The sequence below is a fragment of the Oryctolagus cuniculus genome, chromosome 12 (assembly GCF_964237555.1).
Source record: "Oryctolagus cuniculus chromosome 12, mOryCun1.1, whole genome shotgun sequence".
Classification (NCBI taxonomy): domain Eukaryota; kingdom Metazoa; phylum Chordata; class Mammalia; order Lagomorpha; family Leporidae; genus Oryctolagus; species Oryctolagus cuniculus.
In genome coordinates this window covers 74,213,907-74,233,799 of record NC_091443.1, presented here as the reverse complement: position 1 = coordinate 74,233,799, position 19,893 = coordinate 74,213,907, and the positions used below count along the sequence as shown (strand labels likewise).

The following is a 19,893-nucleotide window of genomic DNA, read 5'->3' as shown; positions in this document are numbered from 1 at the left end:
GGCCGGCCCTGCAGCTCGCTAGGCTAATCCTCTGCCTGCGGTGCTGGCACACCAGGTTCTAGTCCCAGTTGGGGCGCCGGATTCTGTCCTGGTTGCCCCTCTTCCAGTCCAGCTCTCTGCTGTGGCCCGGGAGGGCAGTGGAAGATGGCCCAAGTGCTTGGGCCCTGCACCTGCATGGGAGACCAGGAGAAGCACCTGGCTCCTGGCTTCAGATCAGCAGAGTGTACTGGCTGCAGCGGCCATTGGGGGCGTGAACCAACGGAAAAGGAAGACCTTTCTCTCTGTCTCTCTCTCAAAAAAAAAAAAAAAAAAAAAAAAAAAAAAGAAGTATAGGATGAAAGACTAGTTTGGCTGGCCTAAGCTCAGCGAGGTGGGTAAATAATTTGGAGGGCAGAACTGGCAGCTGTATTTAAAGTGATCGGCCACTGTGGAATGTTAGTTAAGGAATTCCTAGAATAATATTTTGGGGAACTAGAATTGGAGGTTTAAGACTATTCCATTTACTGGTGAATGATATTAAATATAACTGTTCTCTTATTCATCCCTAGACAGGTTTGCATTCACAGTTGGGAAGATCAGACTAGGAAGAGGTACTCCAGGTTTGTGTGGCAAGCATAGATCTAGGCTGATTTTTGAATCCTTCCAAGTATTTGGAGGGTTTGGGATATACATAAATAAGGTTATTTGGGCCCATGTTAACAAATTGTATTTTACAGGGGCTTTATAAAATGCTTTCAGATATCTTATTTGACAGTAACATTCCAAGGGAAGTTGTAACTGATGCCAATTATCTCCCATCCACTGGTTCACTCCTCAGATACCTGCAACAGCTGGACTGACCCCAACTCTTTTTTTTTTTTTTGACAGGCAGAGTTAGACAGTGAGAGAGAGAGAGAGAAAGGTCTTCCTTTTGCCGTTGGTTCATCCCCTGATGGCCGCTGCAGCCAGCGCCCTGCAACCGGCGCACCATGCTGATCCGAAGCCAGGAGCCAGGTGCTTCTCCTGGTCTCCCATGCAGGTGCAGGGCCCAAGCAGTTGGGCCATCTTCCACTGCCCTCCCGGGCCACAGCAGAGAGCTGGACTGGAAGAGGGGCAACTGGGACAGAATTCGGCACCTCGACCAGGACTAGAACCTGGTGTGCCTGCGCCGCAGGCAGAGGATTAGCCTATTGAGCTGCGGCGCTGGCCCGTCTTTTTTCTTTTAAGTTTAGTTATTTATTTGAAAATCAGAGCTACACAGAGAAGGACAGGCAGAGAGAGAGAGAAAGAGAGGTCTTCCATCTGCTGGTTCCATTCCCCAAATGGCCACAATGGCCAGAGCTGGGCCAATCCAAAGCCAGGAGCCAGGAGCTTCTTCTGGGTCTCCCACGAGGGTGCAGGGGCCCAAGGACTTGGGCCATCTTCTACTTTGCCAGGTTACAGCAGAGAGCTAGATCAGAAGTGAAGCAGCCAGGACTTGAACTGGCACTGTAGGTGGTGGCTTTACCTGCTAGGCCACAGCGCCGGCCTCTGACCCCAAATCTTAATCACTTATACCCTTTATCTTATAGCTGACAGTAGATGGGTGTTGTTAGTCTTTGACAGTAGTGGTAAAAATGGGGGTTATGGTTCAGTGTTAAGAGAAGATGAATTCAACCTGGTAAAAAGGGTGAGATCTATTGGTCTGTTTAGCTCTCTGAAGTGAAAGAGATGATAGGAGTAAATCTGGGGTCTGGATTATTTGAGTGCAGGGTAGGGGCATTTGAAGGGCAATTGGTAATTAAGCATCTGTGTTGAAAGTGAGGCGGTATATTATGCTGAAGGCGTTTATAAATTACAGCAGATAGCACATTTATTGATTAAAGGTTGAGTTGTTGATTTTCAGTTTTATTTTAATTTTGTCTCATTTAAACTTTATCTAGAATCATTCGACATTGCATGTTTTGATTTACTAATGGGCTGTTCAAGAGTTCTTTAGATACCTTGGCCAACTGACATTTAGAATAGGACACTAATTAATAGGGTACTACAGGCCGGCGCCGCGGCTCACTAGGCTAATCCTCCGCCTAGCGGCGCCGGCACACCAGGTTCTAGTCCCGGTCGGGGCGCCGGATTCTGTCCCGGTTGCCCCTCTTCCAGGCCAGCCCTCTGCTGTGGCCAGGGAGTGCAGTGGAGGATGGCCCAGGTGCTTGGGCCCTGCACCCCATGGGAGACCAGGAAAAGCACCTGGCTCCTGGCTCCTGTCATCGGATCAGCGCGGTGCGCCGGCCGCAGCGCGCCGGCCGCGGCGGCCATTTGAGGGTGAACCAACGGCAAAGGAAGACCTTTCTCTCTGTCTCTCTCTCTCTCTCACTGTCCACTCTGCCTGTCAAAAAAAAAAAAAAAAAAAAATAGGGTACTACAGAGTTATGCCAGAGAAGCTCATAATGCTTTTGGATTTATCGTGTCCTGGACTTTGATTATTAGCATATTATTTAATGGTTAAATTATTATGACTATCTGTGCTTTCTTTTTTTAAGGCCATCTGAGTTCTTCTTCAATTTATCCAGTGTGCCTTGCACCATATTTAGTGGTTACAACTTGTTCTGACAATAAAGTACGCTTCTGGAAATGTTGTATGGAAACCAACCCACAATGTGATAAAAGTGAAGAGAAAGAAACCTATCATTGGAGGAGATGGCCCTTGATGAATGATGAAGGAGAAGATAATAGCAGTACAGTGAGCATTGTGGGAAGACCAGTTGCTGTTAGCTGTTCATATACAGGTCGCCTTGCCGTGGCTTACAAGCAACCTGTCCAGCACAATGGTTTTGTTTCTAAAGAATTTTCCATGCATGTTTGTATATTTGAATGTGAATCTACTGGAGGGTCAGAATGGGTTTTAGAACAAACAATTCACCTCGATGATTTGGTTAAGGTTGGGAGTGTACTTGATTCAAGGGTCAGTGTTGACAGTAATCTGTTTGTATATAGCAAATCAGATGCACTTTTGAGCAAAGATAGATACCTTATTCCAAATATTAAACATTTAGTACATTTGGACTGGGTATCAAAGGAAGATGGCTCCCACATTCTCACAGTGGGAGTTGGTGCTAATATCTTCATGTATGGGAGACTTTCAGGAATTGTAACTGAGCAAACCAACAGTAAGGATGGCGTGGCTATTATTACTTTACCACTAGGTGGTAGTATCAAGCAGGGAGTTAGGTCAAGATGGGTTCTTCTTAGGTCTATAGACTTAGTGTCTTCTGTTGATGGCACACCATCACTGCCTGTCTCTCTGTCTTGGGTGAGAGATGGGATATTGGTGGTAGGGATGGATTGTGAAATGCATGTATATGCACAGTGGAAGCATGCTGTCAAGTTTGGAGACCCTGAAGCTGATAGTCCAGATGCAGAAGAGACAGCAGTACGTGATCATTCTGCCTTTAAATCTAATGTGTTGGCAAGAAAAAGTATTGTTGAAGGTGCAGCTGTTGCCGATGATGTTTTCTCCTCACCGACTGTGGTTCAAGATGGTGGCTTATTTGAGGCTGCACATGTACTTTCCCCTACTCTCCCACAGTATCATCCAACTCAACTGTTAGAATTGATGGATTTAGGGAAAGTTCGAAGGGCCAAAGCCATTCTCTCTCATTTAGTAAAATGTATCGCTGGTGAAGTTGCAATAGTAAGAGATGCTGATGCTGGAGAAGGAACTAAGCGACATCTTTCTCGAACTATTAGTGTAAGTGGCAGTACAGCCAAGGATACAGTCACCATAGGAAAAGATGGTACTCGAGATTATACAGAGATAGATTCTATTCCTCCACTTCCACTATATGCCTTGCTGGCCGCAGATCAGGATACATCCTACAGAATTTCAGAGGAAAGTACAAAAATACCACAGAGCTTTGAAGATCATACCGAAAGTCAAGCAGATCAGTATTCAGAGCTGTTCCAAATCCAGGATGTAACAACAGATGATATTGATTTAGAGCCAGAAAAGAGAGAAAACAAGTCAAAAGTAATAAATCTTTCACAATATGGACCAGCTTACTTTGGCCAGGAACATGCTAGGGTACTTTCAAGTCATCTTATGCACTCAAGTCTACCAGGCCTTACCCGTTTGGAGCAGATGTTTCTTGTAGCCCTGGCTGATACAGTAGCTACCACCAGTACTGAGCTTGATGAAAGCAGAGATAAGAGTTACTCAGGTAAATATTCTCATTAAAAATGTATAAAGTTGTCATTAATAAATATTTGTGTTACCTGTATTGTGACTGACAAATTGCAGCCTTTCTTTTAAACCCAGTGGGGAAAAGACCTTCCTAACAGATGATTGCCATTCTATCATATGCTCAATATACTGTAAAAGAAGAGACAGGCATGGCAGGCTGTTGCTTGCACGTGTGACTTCATGGGTTTGTGATATCCATGTGCATAGTGACATGAGTTTTGTTGACAATTATTTTCTCCGAAAGTCCCTTGAGAAAGTGGTTTTCAGGCATTTCATGTAATACTTATCTTGGCAACTTCATTTTTAACTAGAAAAGCTTTTGGGTACCTCTTGAAACTAGGCTCCATTCTCTTTTAAGCAGGTTGTTCAAGGTAATGGTGCTGTGTGTAAATGCTGGCATTAGTAAAGGAAAGTAAAATTTATTGACCGTTCCTTTACTTGGTGAATATTGTGGAATAGTGAAGAATTGCTGGGTACCAGACACTTTATATACTTTATCAAATTAATTTTCACAGCAGCCTTTCCATCAGTAACTGTTATATTATTTTTTCAATGAAGACACTGAACCTTTGGAAATTAGGTGACTCATCTAAGATCATATAGGCAGTAAGGAGCAGAAATATGGTTCATGTGTGGACCAGACCTGTATTCCTTTTTGCTATTTCTTAAGATTTCTGAATTTGGGTTGAAAAGACTGTTCTCACAGCCATTTTGAAAATATTTCTTCATATAGGTTTACCCCCTTTGATGTCTTCAGGGTTTTCTCTTGTATAGATTGAAAGAACAACAAATTTTGAAGACTTTAGCCTTTGACCTATTTTGTAACTATGTTGTATGCAGTAGAGTGAGATTCTGTTCAGAGTAACCTTCAGCTTTTGCTGCAAATACTAGTTTTTATTCTGGCCATTAAGAAAGTAGGCATGTTATAGCCATGAACAATAGTTTAAAATTTCTGGTTCAAAACTGTACCATTGGCCAGACAGTATGGAAATAGTTTGTCACAGTTACAGTGAACATTCATGATGTAGATAAGGCAGAAATGAATGTCTCTTTCACAGGTGGAAACTAGAGTTCAGAGATTAAATTCATTTACTTCAGAGTCAGTTTACTCATCTCAGTAAATGTTGCTAAATAAATGAGTTCTATTTATCCAGGTGAGACAACTCACAGGCACTCCTGACTCTGCTTTCACTCACACCCCTCATCCAGTCCCTTGGAAAATGGTATCCATTCTAGTAAATTCCAAACACAATTATTTCCCAGCACCCCAGTGGTGACTACTGTGGTCCAAGGCACTGTTGTCTCCTGTCGATTTACTTACAAAGTCTTTTATCCATTGCATTCATGTTACCTCCATCTAAGGAGCCAGTGATTTTTTAAAATTTTTTTATTTTTAAATATTTATTTATTTATTTGAAAGGCACAGTTAGAGAGAGAGAGGGGGAGAGAGAGAGAAAGAGATCGATTTTCCATCCTCTGGTTCACCCCCAAATGGCTGCAGTGGCTGGGGTTATGCCTGGCCAAAACCAGGAGCTTGCAATTCCATCCATGTCTCCCACATGGGTGGCTAAGGCCAAGCACTTGGGCTGTCTTCTGCTGCTTTCCCAGGCACATTAGCAGGGAGCTACATTGGAAGTGGAACAGCCAAGACTTGAACTGGCCCTCATATGGGATGTTGGCATTGCAGGCCACGGATTAATTCACTGTGCCACAATGCCGGCCTGGTGATCTTTTTTGAAAAACAAAATCACGTTAAACCATTTCCTGCCCAGTTTGTATCAGTGGCTTCCATCTCACTTTAGTATTAAAGCCAAGCACTTCCCAAGTGGCCTGTAACCTTTTGGTAGTACTGTGTTTCCATTAAGCTTATCAGCCAGAAAAATGTTATCTATTAATTATATAACAGATCATTTCACTTTAGTTACTATTCTTAAATCTCATCTGAATTCGTGTAATGAATATTTTTAAAAGTTATCTATAACTTATAGATAATATTTTTTACTATATTTCAAGATTTATTTCATTTATTATGAATAAATGTGAATGTCATTGTTTCCTGTACTGACAGATCATTGCATTTTCCAAAACCATTAATCATTTAGGAATTTATTACTCAAACATTTTTATGAAGATGTACATATATAGATTTGGTACAGATTATTGTTATTACATTTAATGTTTATTTTTAATGTTTTATTGGTGTGTGGTCTGTTGTGTTCTTTTTTCCTTGAACATATTTTCTATTTATATTACAGGAGGAGACACATTAGATGAGTGTGGTTTAAGATACCTATTAGCTATGCGCTTGCACACATGCCTTTTGACATCCCTGCCTCCTTTGTACCGAGCACAGCTACTTCATCAAGGTATTTCACTTACTGCTTAAACCTTTGCACAGCTTTTATTTAGTGCTGAAGTGGTGAGTATATATATTTATGTTTGTGTATAAGCATTGGGCAGATCATTATATGAGTATGCATACCCATCACTGGCATAAGATCTTTCTGTCGCATATCATTTTTCTGTGTATCTTTTAGCTCAGTTCTGTGACTTTCATTTATCTAACTCAGTTTGTGAGGCTTTACTCCTGAAAGTTACAGTAACTTAGAGAGGGTAAGGCCACCACAAAACACACCAAACACTGGAGTTAAGGGAAAGGTTTATTGTTGGGTGGGAGAAGCCTGTCAGACCGAGGTGGGAGGGTGAGAGAGAGGAATCAGGAGGATACGTGAGTGGGAAGCAGGTCCTATTACACCTTTGCAAGGGACAGGGAAATAGGAGAAGCGAATCCCATTAGGGTAAGGGTGGAGCTGACACCTGTGGTTGGGCCACCTGGTCACCTGGCTTGTAGCAATGGTGACAGGGGCCAGAGCCTAAGATGGCATCAGGGGCATAGATTATGTCGTAGGTAAGATGGTGCCATCTTACTAATGGAGAGTAAATGGGATAGGCTTGAGGTTGTAACCCAAAGGATCTCTCCACAAAGTAGTTAAAAATTTTCTTTACCTCTTGTCTTTCCTTTGAAAGTTATATCAGTTCTGCTGTCTATGTTATATTTGTGTTAATTTTAATGTGAGCATTATACTCTTAGTTATTTGACATTTAATAAGGTCTGCCATGTTGCCCCAGTGGTTTTTGAACTTGCAGTGTGCACTGTCTGCCATTTACCCTTATTTGAGACATAAGGATTTATATCAACCCTCTTACTTACAAATGTTTTTTTAAGATCTATTTATTTATTTGAAAGGCCAAATTACAGAGAGAGAGGGAGAGATCAAGAGAAAGATCTTCCTTCTGCTGGTTCACTCCCCAAATGGCTGCAACAGCCAGGACTCAGCCAGGCCAAACTTATCTTTAATTCCATTTTCCATGAACTTTTAGACGTATCCTCATATGCATTAGTATTATAGGACCTAGAGGACCAGGCTTGATACCCATGGCACAAGCCTTTACCTTATCAGTGTTTTTTGAAAAAATGATTTTAAACAGTTCACTTATAATCTTTCATGTGTCTGAAATATATTTATCTAATCTTTCATTTTTGAAACATTTAGATTTTGTTGTACTTTTTCCTATTTGAATTATGACTAATGAACAATCTTAGAACCTTACATGTAAATATTTATGTATATTTCTGATGATTCGCTCATGTTTTCTAGCAGTGTAATTTCTAGGTCAGGAGTCAAAGGACATGAATATTCTTGACTCTTGCGCTCAGTTTTGCCAAAATGCCCTTCAGAAAGACTGTTCAGAAGCAGTCTGATGATACCAGACTCAACCCAGTACTAACATTTGATATTACCGCTTTAAACAAGCTATGCCACTTGGATCATTTTAATAGAAACCCCAGCATTGTCTAATATTTCACTGTGAAATGATATTCAAATCATATTTCATCAGTTAATGACAGTGGTGTACATTGCCCAAGGAGATCTAAACTGGTCAGATTCTAAAGCTTTGTCAAATTCCATTTCCCTTTAACTACAGTTGTGGGTGATGGTCCTGGGAGCAGTTTTCAGGGAAAAAGGGAAGTAACTGCTACATAGATAGAAAGGCTATGAGGAGCAGAGATGAGCTGCAGCGAATAGCCGGCTGTTGGGAGGTAGATGAAACCAACCTCCTCCCGGTGCCCTTGTTCTTTTTCCCCTAATATCTTCACCCGATAGGTTTCCATACACATTCATTGCTCTCTTAGTCTTGCCTTCTGAGCCTGATTCTTCTGATATGCCTTTGTACATTTTTGGTTTCTTCCTATTCATATCAAAATGTTAATTATATTTAGGGTTGTAGAGTATATTACATATTATGAACTTTATATGAACAATAACTGTTCATTTTGCGTTGCTTTAGAACAGTAGTTTCTAAAGCAGAATACCACTTTTTTTGATGTAGTAAGCTTTTCTTAAACCAGACAAAAATTTAAATAGAAAATTAATTGCCTTTTAGTTCCTAAAAAAACTACAAATCTATGTTATTTATTTAAAAATCAATGTTACTAAAATTTGTTCCATTTATTTCCTAAATTTGTAGAGGTAGTTAAGACTTGTTGCAATAATTTTGTGATGATTTCAAGCACAGGTATATGTAAATGTTGGCAGTGGGACATTTAAAAGACTTAATTATTACTCAGTCAAAATTGTTCTTTTATGTTTTCTAAAGGAATTACTGTAAAGTACCAATTATTAAAAAAGTTTAAAACTACAAATGAAATCTATACTAGTTGATAATGAAACAACTTATATCTAGTAAAATGGACGGCTTTGCAGTGTTCGGAGGTCCATGTTGTAATGTGACTCCCACTGACCTCAGACAGTTCTTTGCTTGATAAGTTTCTGTACCTGGCTGCTGGACTCCCCTGGCTTCTTTCCAAGGCTTCTCTGCATTCTTCCTAGCATTCCCTTTTCTGTCACCACTATGTGTTGTTCACTCCCTCATATTCGCTCTTTGCTCCAAGTGGAATAGAGTGTTTTCAGGAAACTAATAAATTCATTTGTACTCCCATGTCTGCTGATACCACCAAACCTGTTTTGTTGCACCTAAATACACCCTTTGATATCTGTTGCCTTTTTCCAGAACAGACAAACAAACAAACAAGCAAAAGCAAAACATGAGGTTTATCATGTAGCATCATGATTAGGCAGCTTTAATCCACTTCTGACCCAAGGCACTAACAACAGAGGGATGTACCACGTGACTGACGTGTCCCCGGCATTCCCTGGAACTCTGATGAGGTTTAGAGCTTGTTTCAAAGTGCTGTTTAGCTTCCTGGCCAGAGGGAAGAGGGGCACTTTTCAGTGTTCAGTGCTGGAGTGCGGTCCTCCAGCAAGGGGGCTGTGAAACAACGCTCCAGCACTCAGGCCCAGTGCTTCCGCTATGAGTGATGCTTTCCCTGTCAGCAAGTTTGGTCTGTGTACACGTGAGTGGCTCAGACTTCAAATCTCTCTCTCTTTCCAATGATTAAGCTTTAGTGCTTAGTATCCCTAGTTTTATAGGAGGAAAATTTTACAAAAAGTTAGGAATTTGGATTTTGCGTGTCCTGTCATATTATTGAATTCAGTAACTTACAGCATTAACTCCTAAATGATGACAAATTTCATTTTTCTTTTTTTTTTTGAAAGCTTTCATTTAATAAATAAAGATTTCATAGGTACAGCTTTTGAAATATAGCAGTTCTTGCTGTGGCCCGGGAGTGCAGTGGAGGATGGCCCAAGTCCTTGGCCCTGCACCCGCATGGGAGACCAGGAGAAGCACCTGGCTCCTGGCTTCGGATCAGCGCGGTGTGCCGGCCGCAGCGTTTCAGCCGCAGTGGCCATTGGAGGATGAACCAACAGAAAAAAGAAGACCTTTCTCTCTGTCCACTCTGCCTGTCAAAAAAAAAAAAAAAAAAAAAAAAAAAAAAAAAAAAAAAGATGGCATTGGTACCTGCCAACTTAATGGGATTTGGAGTCCCATGGCAAGTTTTTAGCTTTGCCCTTATGAGTAAGTCCAAGGGAACATGTGGCAAACTGTACATCTCCTCCCTCTCTTATTCCCACAGGGATCAATTTTCAATTGGATTTAAACACCTAAGAATAATTCTGTGTTACTTAAAGAGTTCAGCCAATCGTATTAAGTAGAAAAAAGAAAATACTAAAAAGAATAAAATAGTAAGTTGTTCCTTGACAGGACAAAGGCTGATCAAGTCATTGCTTCTCAACCTCAAGTCATTGCTTCTCAATTTCACTTCTACAGGTTTTCTTTTAGGTGCTCAGTTAATCATCACAGATCAGGGAGAACATATGAACAGTCCCTTTGGGACTGGCGTATTTCACTCAGTATGATGTTTTCCAGATTCCTCCATTTTGTTGCAAATGATCAGATTTCTTTTTTCTTTCTTTTTTTTTTTTTTTTTTTTGACAGGCAGAGTGGACAGTGAGAGAGAGAGACAGAGAGAAAGGTCTTCCTTTGCCGTTGGTTCACCCTCCAATGGCCGCCGCGGCTGGCGCGCTGCGGCCGGCGCACCGCGGCTGATCCGATGGCAGGAGCCAGGAGCCAGGTGCTTTTCCTGGTCTCCCATAGGGTGCAGGGCCCAAGCACCTGGGCCATCCTCCACTGCACTCCCTGGCCACAGCAGAGGGCTGGCCTGGAAGAGGGGCAACCGGGACAGAATCCGGCGCCCCGACCGGGACTAGAACCCGGTGTGCCGGCGCCGCTAGTCAGAGGATTAGCCTAGTGAGCCGCGGCGCCGGCCTAGATTTCATTTTTTTTTTTAAAGATTTTTATTTATTTTATTTGAGAGGTAGAGTTACAGACAATGAGAGGGAGAGACAGAGCAAAAGGTCTTCCTTCCATTGGTTCACTCCCCAAATGGCTGCAACGGCTGGAGCTGCGCCATTCTGAAGCCAGGAGCCAGGAGCTTCTTCCCAGTCTCCTACATGGGTGCAGGGACCCAAGGACTTGGGCCATTTTCTACTGTTTTCCCAGGCCATAGCAGAGACCTGGATGGGAAGAGGAGCAGCTGGGACTAGAACCGGCGCCCACATGGGATGCTCGTGCCAGGAGGATTAACCTGCGCCACGGTGCCCGCCCCTCATATTTTTTTTTTTTTTACCGCTGTGTAGTATTCCATAGATTACATATCCCATAATTTGTTTATCCAATCTTCCGTTGACGGGCACCTAGGTGATTCCATGTTTAGGCTATTGTGAGTTGAGCTGCAATAAACATGGAGGTGCAGATAGCTCTTTTATTTGCTGATTTAATTTCCCTTGGATAAATTCTGAGGGGTGGGATGGCTGGGTCATATGGTATAGGTCTATATTCAGATTTCTGAGGTATCTTCAAACTGTCTTTCATAGTCACTTTACCAGTTTACATTCCCACCAACAGTGGATTAGTATACTTTTTTCCCCACATCCTCACCAGCATTCATACATTTTTCTTTATACTTAAAATTTCTTTCCAGAATGAATGAATATGTCACTATGCAAAGAGTGTTTTTGTCCTTTTTCTTTTTTTTAAATCTCATTCTGAATGTTGTTATTTCATTTCCAATGTAGGTGTGTCCACCTGCCATTTTGCCTGGGCATTTCATTCTGAGGCTGAGGAAGAACTGATTAATATGATTCCAGCAATTCAGCGAGGGGACCCTCAGTGGTCTGAGTTAAGAGCAATGGGAATAGGTTGGTGGGTGAGAAATATTAACACACTTCGAAGATGCATTGAAAAGGTAATTTTACTTCATTAGATTTGGAAGTTTAACAAAAGACTCTTGAAACATTTTTTAAGTAAAATTATTTGATGATTGCAAAAACTTTGCTTTATTATAGTGTTCATATATTATGATATCACTTGTCTTTTGCTGTGTATACTGAATTTATAATATGTGTCTGTGGAACAACAATATTGTCTGTTATTGGTTGAGATATGTTCCAGTTTAATAAAATACAAAAATCAAAATTTAGAAACTAAAGTTCTTGTCCTTCTACATTACATAGGAAAAATTATTATTTTTTAAGATTTTATTTTATTTATTTGAAAGGCAGAGTTAGAGAGAGAGAGAGAATCTTCCATGCACTCCCTAAATGGCCACCATGGCCAGGGCTGAGTCATACTGAGGCCAGGAGCTTGTTCTAGGTTTCCCGTATGGGTGGAGAGCCCAGCCACTTGGACCATCTTCCACTGCTTTCCTAGGCTCTTAACAGGGAGCTGGATCAGAAGTAGAGCAGCTGGGACTCAAACTGCATTCACATGGGATGCCAGAGTCATAGGTGGCAGCTTAACCATCTGTGCCACAGCACTGGCCCCAAAACGTTTTTATATAAAGTATTCTCAGCATGACTAGTTTAATAAATAGCAAGCTTCCTTTATACACTGAAGATATCATCCAATAAAAAATAGCTTTGATTTGTGTGTTCTTGTACATATCTGTGGGCAGCAAGTGCAACAGGCTACAAACTTTTTAAAGTGGTTTTTTGGAGTCAGTTACATGGTAGATGCCTTTTGGAAAAAATGCTTTTTTGTTTCATTTGTAAGTGGAAGCTGAAATGCTTTCATTGTGGCAGAAATTAGACTTCAGTGAGCACCTACTCTGTACCAGGTTTGATGCTGATTGTTTTTCATAGATCTTTCATAGAATCATCAACTCCATGTTTTCCATTTCCTACTATGCATGACAGAACAGAGTTTCAGTAACAGGCCCAAGCTCCCATCATTCATAACTGTGCTCTTACTCTGGAAGGGTTGGGAAACAGAGTTCTCATTTTACTTTTAGGAATACATTGAAATTCCCTGGAGTACAGTCAGCACATTTTATGAGCTGTGAATATTTTTTAATCCCAAAGATGCAAGACTTTTCCCTGTATTGTACCACTGCAATAGTTCTCAAATTTTAATGTTAGAAGAATTGCCTGGCAAACATTTAAAATGCATATTTCTGGGGCCAGTGCTGTAGCATAGTGGGTAAAACAGCTGCCTGCAGTGCTGGCATCCCTGTATGGGCACCATTTCGCGTCCCGACTGTTCCACTTCTGATCCAGCTCTCTGCTATGGCCTGGGAAAGCAGTAGAAGATGGCCCAAGTCCTTGGGCCCCTATAACAGTGTGGGAGACCCGGAAGAAGCTCCTGGCTTTGGATCAGCGCAGCTCTGGCCATTGCGGCCAATTGGGGAGTGAACTAGTGGATGGATGACCCCTCCCTCCCTCCCTCCCTCCCTCCCTCTCTCTCTCTCTCTTTCTTTCTTTCTCTCTCTCTTTCTCTCGCTGCCTCTCCTTCTCTCTCTGTGTAACTCTGACTTTCAAATAAATAAATAAAAATCTTAAAAGAATGCATATTTCCCATCTCGCTCCAGAGATTTTAATTTGCAGACTGGTGTTAGGGCTATGGTTTCTCCATCTTAATTCCATCCTGTGACTCTGGTGTACATGTTTACCAGCTGAAGGTTTGAAACATGAGTATACAAGTATTATTTTTCTGAAGCATGTAAGACAGTCTAGGAACTACCAGTATTTGTTCTCCTAATAGACATAATTGTAGGGAGGAATTCCTTCCCACACCAACTAAGAAATGTAGTTCCTTTTGTACAGGGAAAATTGTTACAGCAAGTAAATGATAAATATCTACATTATATTTTTTATACCCCAGTGCAGTAGACAAGAGAGAATATATCGTTTTATTAGAACATTTTCTAATGCATCCTCTAAAGACCTCTTGTCAGCAATATGTTTTGTCATTTTAATTGCTTCCAATATGTGTATATATTGTATTTTCACAAATAATTTATTTCTTAAAATTAAATCAAGGTCATTTATAATTTTTTGTCTTAAAATATACATTGAGGGTATTTCAACAATTTATGGAAGAAGAAAGTTGAATGACAAGTTTATTTTGGTGCAAAATTTTGAAATCTGTACCTAGTTTTTCATAATTAACTTTCTCTGAACTTCTTGAAGGTCCCACGTAAAATAAATCCTTAGCTGAATATGAATAAAACTTTCTCTAAAAATGGTTGAGCATATTGAAATACTGAGTTAAATGATAGAGGGAAAATATAAAGAAAAATGGAAGGGAAATGACATAACCCTGAGAGGAGCGAGATGGCGGCTGGGGAAGATGCGTTCAGGAACTCAGCTGCAGTGGAAGGAAATACAGGGAAATGAAGCTGCAGCATCCAACTCGAAACAAGTCTAAAAGAGCCTGCCAGTCCAACACTCAAAGAAACTTCTTGAGAAAGAAAGCCTTTTACCATGAAGGCCACTCGATAAAAGCAATAGAAACAAACGATACCTATATGTGCAAGCTCTGGTGTAATGGGGCATATGAAAAAAAAGCAAGGAAGTACGATACCCCAAAGAAACACAAATAATAAACAGAAGAACTTTTCAGAAATGACAGGACTAAATCATTACTTATCAATAAAACTCTTGAATGTGAATGACTGAATTTCCCAACTAAAAGATACGAACCAATTGATAGGATTAAAAGGAGGGCAACGATGTGCTGCCCGTAAGAGATGCGCTTCACTGGCAATGACACAGACAGGTGAAATGATAGAAAAACACACTCTTTGCAAACAGAAACCAAAAGCAAGAAAAGTAGCTATTCTTAGACAAAATAAAAGCTGTAGAAAGACACAAAGGCCACTATGCAGTAATCTAGTGATCAGTTAACACGAAAATATGATTATTGTAAATGTATCTGTACCTAATACATTGCATCCCACTTTATAAAACAGTTATTAAAGGGAGAGAGAGATAAGTTCCAATACTGAGGTCTTCAAAACCTTTCTTTCATTAATGGACAGATCATCCATACTCCCCTCACCAAAAACAAAAAATCAACATCGGAGTTAAATTGTACTGCAGATCAAATAGACCCAAGAGGCATTTATGGAACATTCCATCCTGCAACTACAGAATATACATTATTTTCAGAGCATGGAACATTCCCAGGATAATTCACTTATTAGGCCACACAGGAAGTCTTAAAAAATTCCAACTTAGCTAGATCACGTTATATATATTTTTTTACCAGTATGCAATAAAACTAGAATTCAGTAACAAAAAGAAGCCCCGAATTATACAAATACATGAATACGGAACATCTTACTCTTGAATGAAGAAAAGGGGAAATTTAAAAGCCCATTGAAACCAGTGAAAATGGAAATACAACATATCAAAATGTATGACATAGGCAACAAATTTTTATATTGGACCCCAAAACACAGGCTGTAAAAAGAGACAAATGGATTATAACAAACTAAAAAGCTTCTGCAAAGTAAAATAACAGAGTGAAGAGACAACTGGTAGAGTAGGATAAAATATTTGCCAGCTACATCTGACAAATGGTTAATATCCAAAATATATAAGAAACTAAAAAAAACTCAATAAAAATCCAGTTAAGAAATGGAGACAGCATCTGAATAGGCTTTGCTCAGAAAGCAAATACCAAGGGCCAACGAATACATGAAAAAGTGCTCAGTATCACTGACCACTGGGGAAGTATACATCAAAATTACAAGAAGATAGTATCTGACTCCTTCTAGAGTGATTGTTATAAAGACAAAGAATATCAAGTGCTGGTGAGGATGTGGTAGAAAAGGAACTCTTCGCCAGCGTCGCGGCTCAATAGGCTAACCCTCCACCTGCGGTGCCAGTACCCTGGGTTCTAGTCCCGGTCGGAGCGCCAGATTCTGTCCCGGTTGCTCCTCTTCTACTCCAGCTCTCTGCTGTGGCCCGGGAGTGCAGTGGAGGATGGCCCAAGTGCTTGGGCCCTGCACCTGCATGGGAGACCAGGAGAAGCACCTGGCTCCTGGCTTCGGATCAGCATGGTGCGCCGACCGCAGCAGCCACTTGGGGGGTGAACCAACGGAAAAGGAAGACCTTTCTCTCTGTCTCCTCTCTCTCACTGTCCATTCTGCCTGTCAAAAAAAAAAAAAAAAAAAAAAAAAAAAAAAGAAAAGGAACTCTAAGGAACTCTTAATATACTGTTGGTGGGAATGAAATTAGTAGTCATTATGGAGAATATTATAGAGGTCCCCCAAAAAGCATTACTAAAAATAGGTCTACCATATGTGATCCAGCTATCCACTTCTGGGTTTATATTCCAGTAATGAAATCAGCATATGAAAGAGCTGCCTGTACTCCTATGTTCACTGCAGCACTGTTCATAATTGGTAAGATAAGGAATCAGTCTGGATGTCTATTGCTGGATGACTGGATGAAGAAAATGTGCTATATCTACCCAGTGGGACATTCTCTAGCTATGAAAAGAAGGAGATCTTGACATTCACAGTAAAATAATGGAACTGAAGGTCACTGTGTTAAGTGAAAATGTGAGACAGAAGGGGTTCATTTGGAAATTAAAATAAAAATAGTTGATCTGAACTTAGAATAGTGATTATTAGAGACCGGGGAGGACAAGGGAAAGAGACATTGAAGGAGGCTGAGTAATGGGTACTATAACACACATTAAAAAGATAAAGCCACAGTCAGATGGAGGTGATGAGTTCTAGTGTTTTCATAGCAGTGAGAAGACTATAGTTCACAATAATGTATTGCACTCTATGTGAAGAACTCAAATACAGGAGCTAGTAGATTCTGAACAGAAAGAAAAGGAAATGTAAAGCCAAATTCTTTGGCTTGATTGGTTGTATCTTTGTTGAGATACTGTACTATACTCCATAACAAATGCAAATATTGGGGCCAGCATTGTGGCATAGTGGGTAAAGCCCCTGTCTGCAATGCGACATTCTGTTTGGGCACCTCTCAGGTCCTGGCTGCTCCATTTCCCATCCAGCTCGCTGCTAATGTTCCTGGGAAAGCAGTGAAAGATGGCTCCTATCCTTGGGCCCCTGCACCCACGTGGGAGTACCAGAGGAAGCTCCTGGCTTCTGGCTTTGGTCTGGCCCAGCTCTAACCATTGTAACCGTTTGAGGAATGAACCAGCAGATGGAAGAACTCTGTCTAACTGTGCCTTTCAAATAAATAAATCTTTTTAAAAAAGTATTCCATGTTAATAAAACTTTTTGAAGTAAAATAATTTTTAAAAGTAAGAAGGCAATATAAATGAACCCCCTAAGGCAGTATTCAGTGTAAAGCATTTTTTGTGATATGATTTCAGCTGTCTTTTCCCCTTTCCCTCATACTTCAGTAAGTTTCCAGTCATTGTGAGCTAATAGAACACCCACTGTGTTTTTATTGTTATGACTCTCAACTGGTCTGAAGAGGACATCTCAGCATCTTACAGAAGTAATTCATGATTAATATTTTGTTCAAAACAATATAATTACATAGAATGATAGTGGCCTAATTTTTAGAATTATTCAATTGGCTCTGAATAAATTCAGCAACTTAAGATTATGTGATTCAAAGATTACATTCAATTATGTCACATGGAGAATTACGTACTTTTAAAGCTTTTCTTTGTGGAATTACTAAGATTTAAAATTTGTAAACCCTAAATAAAGGAATAAGAATGTGAGAAAGGGGGCTGGTGTACTGGGTTGGGCACTTACCTGCAGTGCTGGCACCCCATATGGGCGTCGAATAGATTCCTAGCTACTCCACTTCCAATCCAGCTCCCAGTTAATGGCCCAGGAAAGCAGTGGGAGATGGCCCAAGTGCTTGGGCTCCTGAACCAATGTGGGAGACCCAGAAGAAGCTCCTGGTTTCAGCCTGGCCTAGCCCTGGCTGTTACGGCCATCTAGGGAGTGAACCAATAGATGGAAGACCTCTCTCTCTCTCTCTCTCTCTCTCTCTCTCTCTCTGCCTGTCTCTGCCTGTCTCTGTCTCTCTCTGTAATGCTGCCTTTCAAAAGTGAGAATGTGTCACTACTTCAGAATTGTCAGTTTTCTTGAAAAATAACAGAAAAAGTATGCTTAAAAAGATATTGGGATATATCTGCATGTTTTATATTTATTTAATATTTTTATTAAGGGCTATAAAAATATCCAGAAAGATAAATAAATGTGATGCAATGGTATCTGTCCTAATCCAAAGAACTTTACTTCACTGCATTGTTTTCCTTCACAATGGCCTTTAAATCCCAGGAGTCAGTGATTCTATGCCAGTTCTTCTCTTGTGCTATACACTGCAGATTTCTGAATTAGGTTCCTGCCCTCAGTGTTCTCATTAAAAAAAATTCATTTCTTGTATGTAGAAGGAGGATATTTTTTTCTGTTCCACACAGAGGACTGTTTTTTTCACAGCTGGATCGTAATGCAAGTCAGTTTCACCTGTAGCTGGCTTCTCTTTGGTGCTGAAGGAGAAACCCGTGCCAGCTTGGCTTGTCATTATCACCAGAATGATTTGTTACTTGCTCTTAGCAAAAGAGACCTCCGAGAAGAACATGGCACTGCTCCTGTGCAGCCTCCATAACCGGCCCAAAGTCCTGTGCATCGTTTTTGTAACGCGTGTCTATGTATATGCATCTAGTTGTTGTTTATTCGTAGATGTCTGTATCAATATTAGTTCTGAGAGCCCTAAATTGGGAAATCACCTTTATTGCAGATATTAGCATGTTAAGTTTTATAAAACTTTTAGAAAGGTAATATGTTGAATTTTAAAGAAAATACCTATATCTCTTGAATATCCTGCGTCCTGTGTTAGTTTTATCACTGCCTGAGTCTAATCACTTTTTTACGCCTTAATGTGTGACCTTAGCTACTTCACTTAACCTCTGTGTGCCTCTGTCACTCCCTCTGTAAAATGGCCTGTAGTGATTCAGCAGGTTAAATGAAGGTGCTTAGGCAGATGCCAGGTATGTGCATGTAGCCAGTGAATCCCTGCTGTTATTTTTTGTAATCCCTGGCAGCCAGTGGTTGTCTCTAGGTGCATGTGTTAAAAGCTGCTGGAGGGGCCAGCACTGTGGCACAGCAGGTAAAGCCGCTGCCTGTAGTGCTGGAACCCCATATGGGTGCCAGTTCCAGTCCCTGCTGCTCCACTTCCCATCCCGCTCTCTGCTATGGCTTGGGAAAGCAGTACAGGATGGCCCAGGTCTTGGGCCCCTGCACCTACATGAGAGACCTAAAAGAAGCTTCTGGCTTCTGGCTTCTGGCTTCAGATCAGTGCAGCTCTGGCTATTATGGCCATCTGGGGAATGAACTAGAGGATAGAAGACCTTTCTCTTTATGCCTCTCTGTAACTCTGCCTTTCAAATAAATAGATAAATCTTAAAAAAAAAAAAAAAAAAGCTGCTGGAGACAATGAAATGGAGCCAACTTTTCCCATTTCCATCATTTCTAATAGCCATGGAAGCAGCAGGAAAGCATTAATTGTTGATGGATTGATTGCAGTTCTTTCATCAAGTATTGGTTTACAGTGGTATTTTGTCTACCACATAGGTTGCTAAAGCTTCTTTTCAAAGGAACAATGATGCCTTGGATGCTGCATTATTCTACCTTTCAATGAAGAAGAAAGCTGTGGTATGGGGTCTGTTTAGGTAAGTTACCTCCACACTTGGTGTGACTTTTCTATTTCTCGGAGCATGTCTATAGAAAGCTGCCAACAGCAAAATCTAATCTTTGAAACACCAATTTGTTACCTTAAAAATACCATTGGAACAGCAGTTTTTACATTGCTGCGTTAGTCACTGTTCAAGATAAAGCATTGTTGGGAGAGCATGGTATGTGGTTGGTAAGAAACTGATGTTATAGAGGAGATGGGACTGTTCTAAGGTCAACATTCATATTTCACACTGTACAACAAGTATGCAGCAAA

The 19,893-nt window shown here is 40.7% G+C and overlaps 1 protein-coding gene and 1 pseudogene across 4 annotated transcripts in view; one reads left to right on the top strand and one right to left on the bottom strand.

Moving 5' to 3' along the window:
• Window positions 1–19,893, top strand: part of DMXL2 (Dmx like 2) — a 167,765-nt gene that overhangs the window by 102,371 nt on the left and 45,501 nt on the right. For all 4 annotated transcript variants that reach the window (XM_008269002.4, XM_051821996.2, XM_051821997.2 and 1 more), the window contains exons 18-21: window positions 2,499–4,175; window positions 6,454–6,564; window positions 11,737–11,906; window positions 19,518–19,615. In XM_008269002.4, coding sequence (XP_008267224.3) covers window positions 2,499–4,175; window positions 6,454–6,564; window positions 11,737–11,906; window positions 19,518–19,615 — 2,056 coding nt within the window. The remainder of the gene's footprint in view (window positions 1–2,498; window positions 4,176–6,453; window positions 6,565–11,736; window positions 11,907–19,517; window positions 19,616–19,893) is intronic.
• Window positions 18,307–18,525, bottom strand: LOC127483740 (large ribosomal subunit protein bL33m pseudogene; annotated as a pseudogene).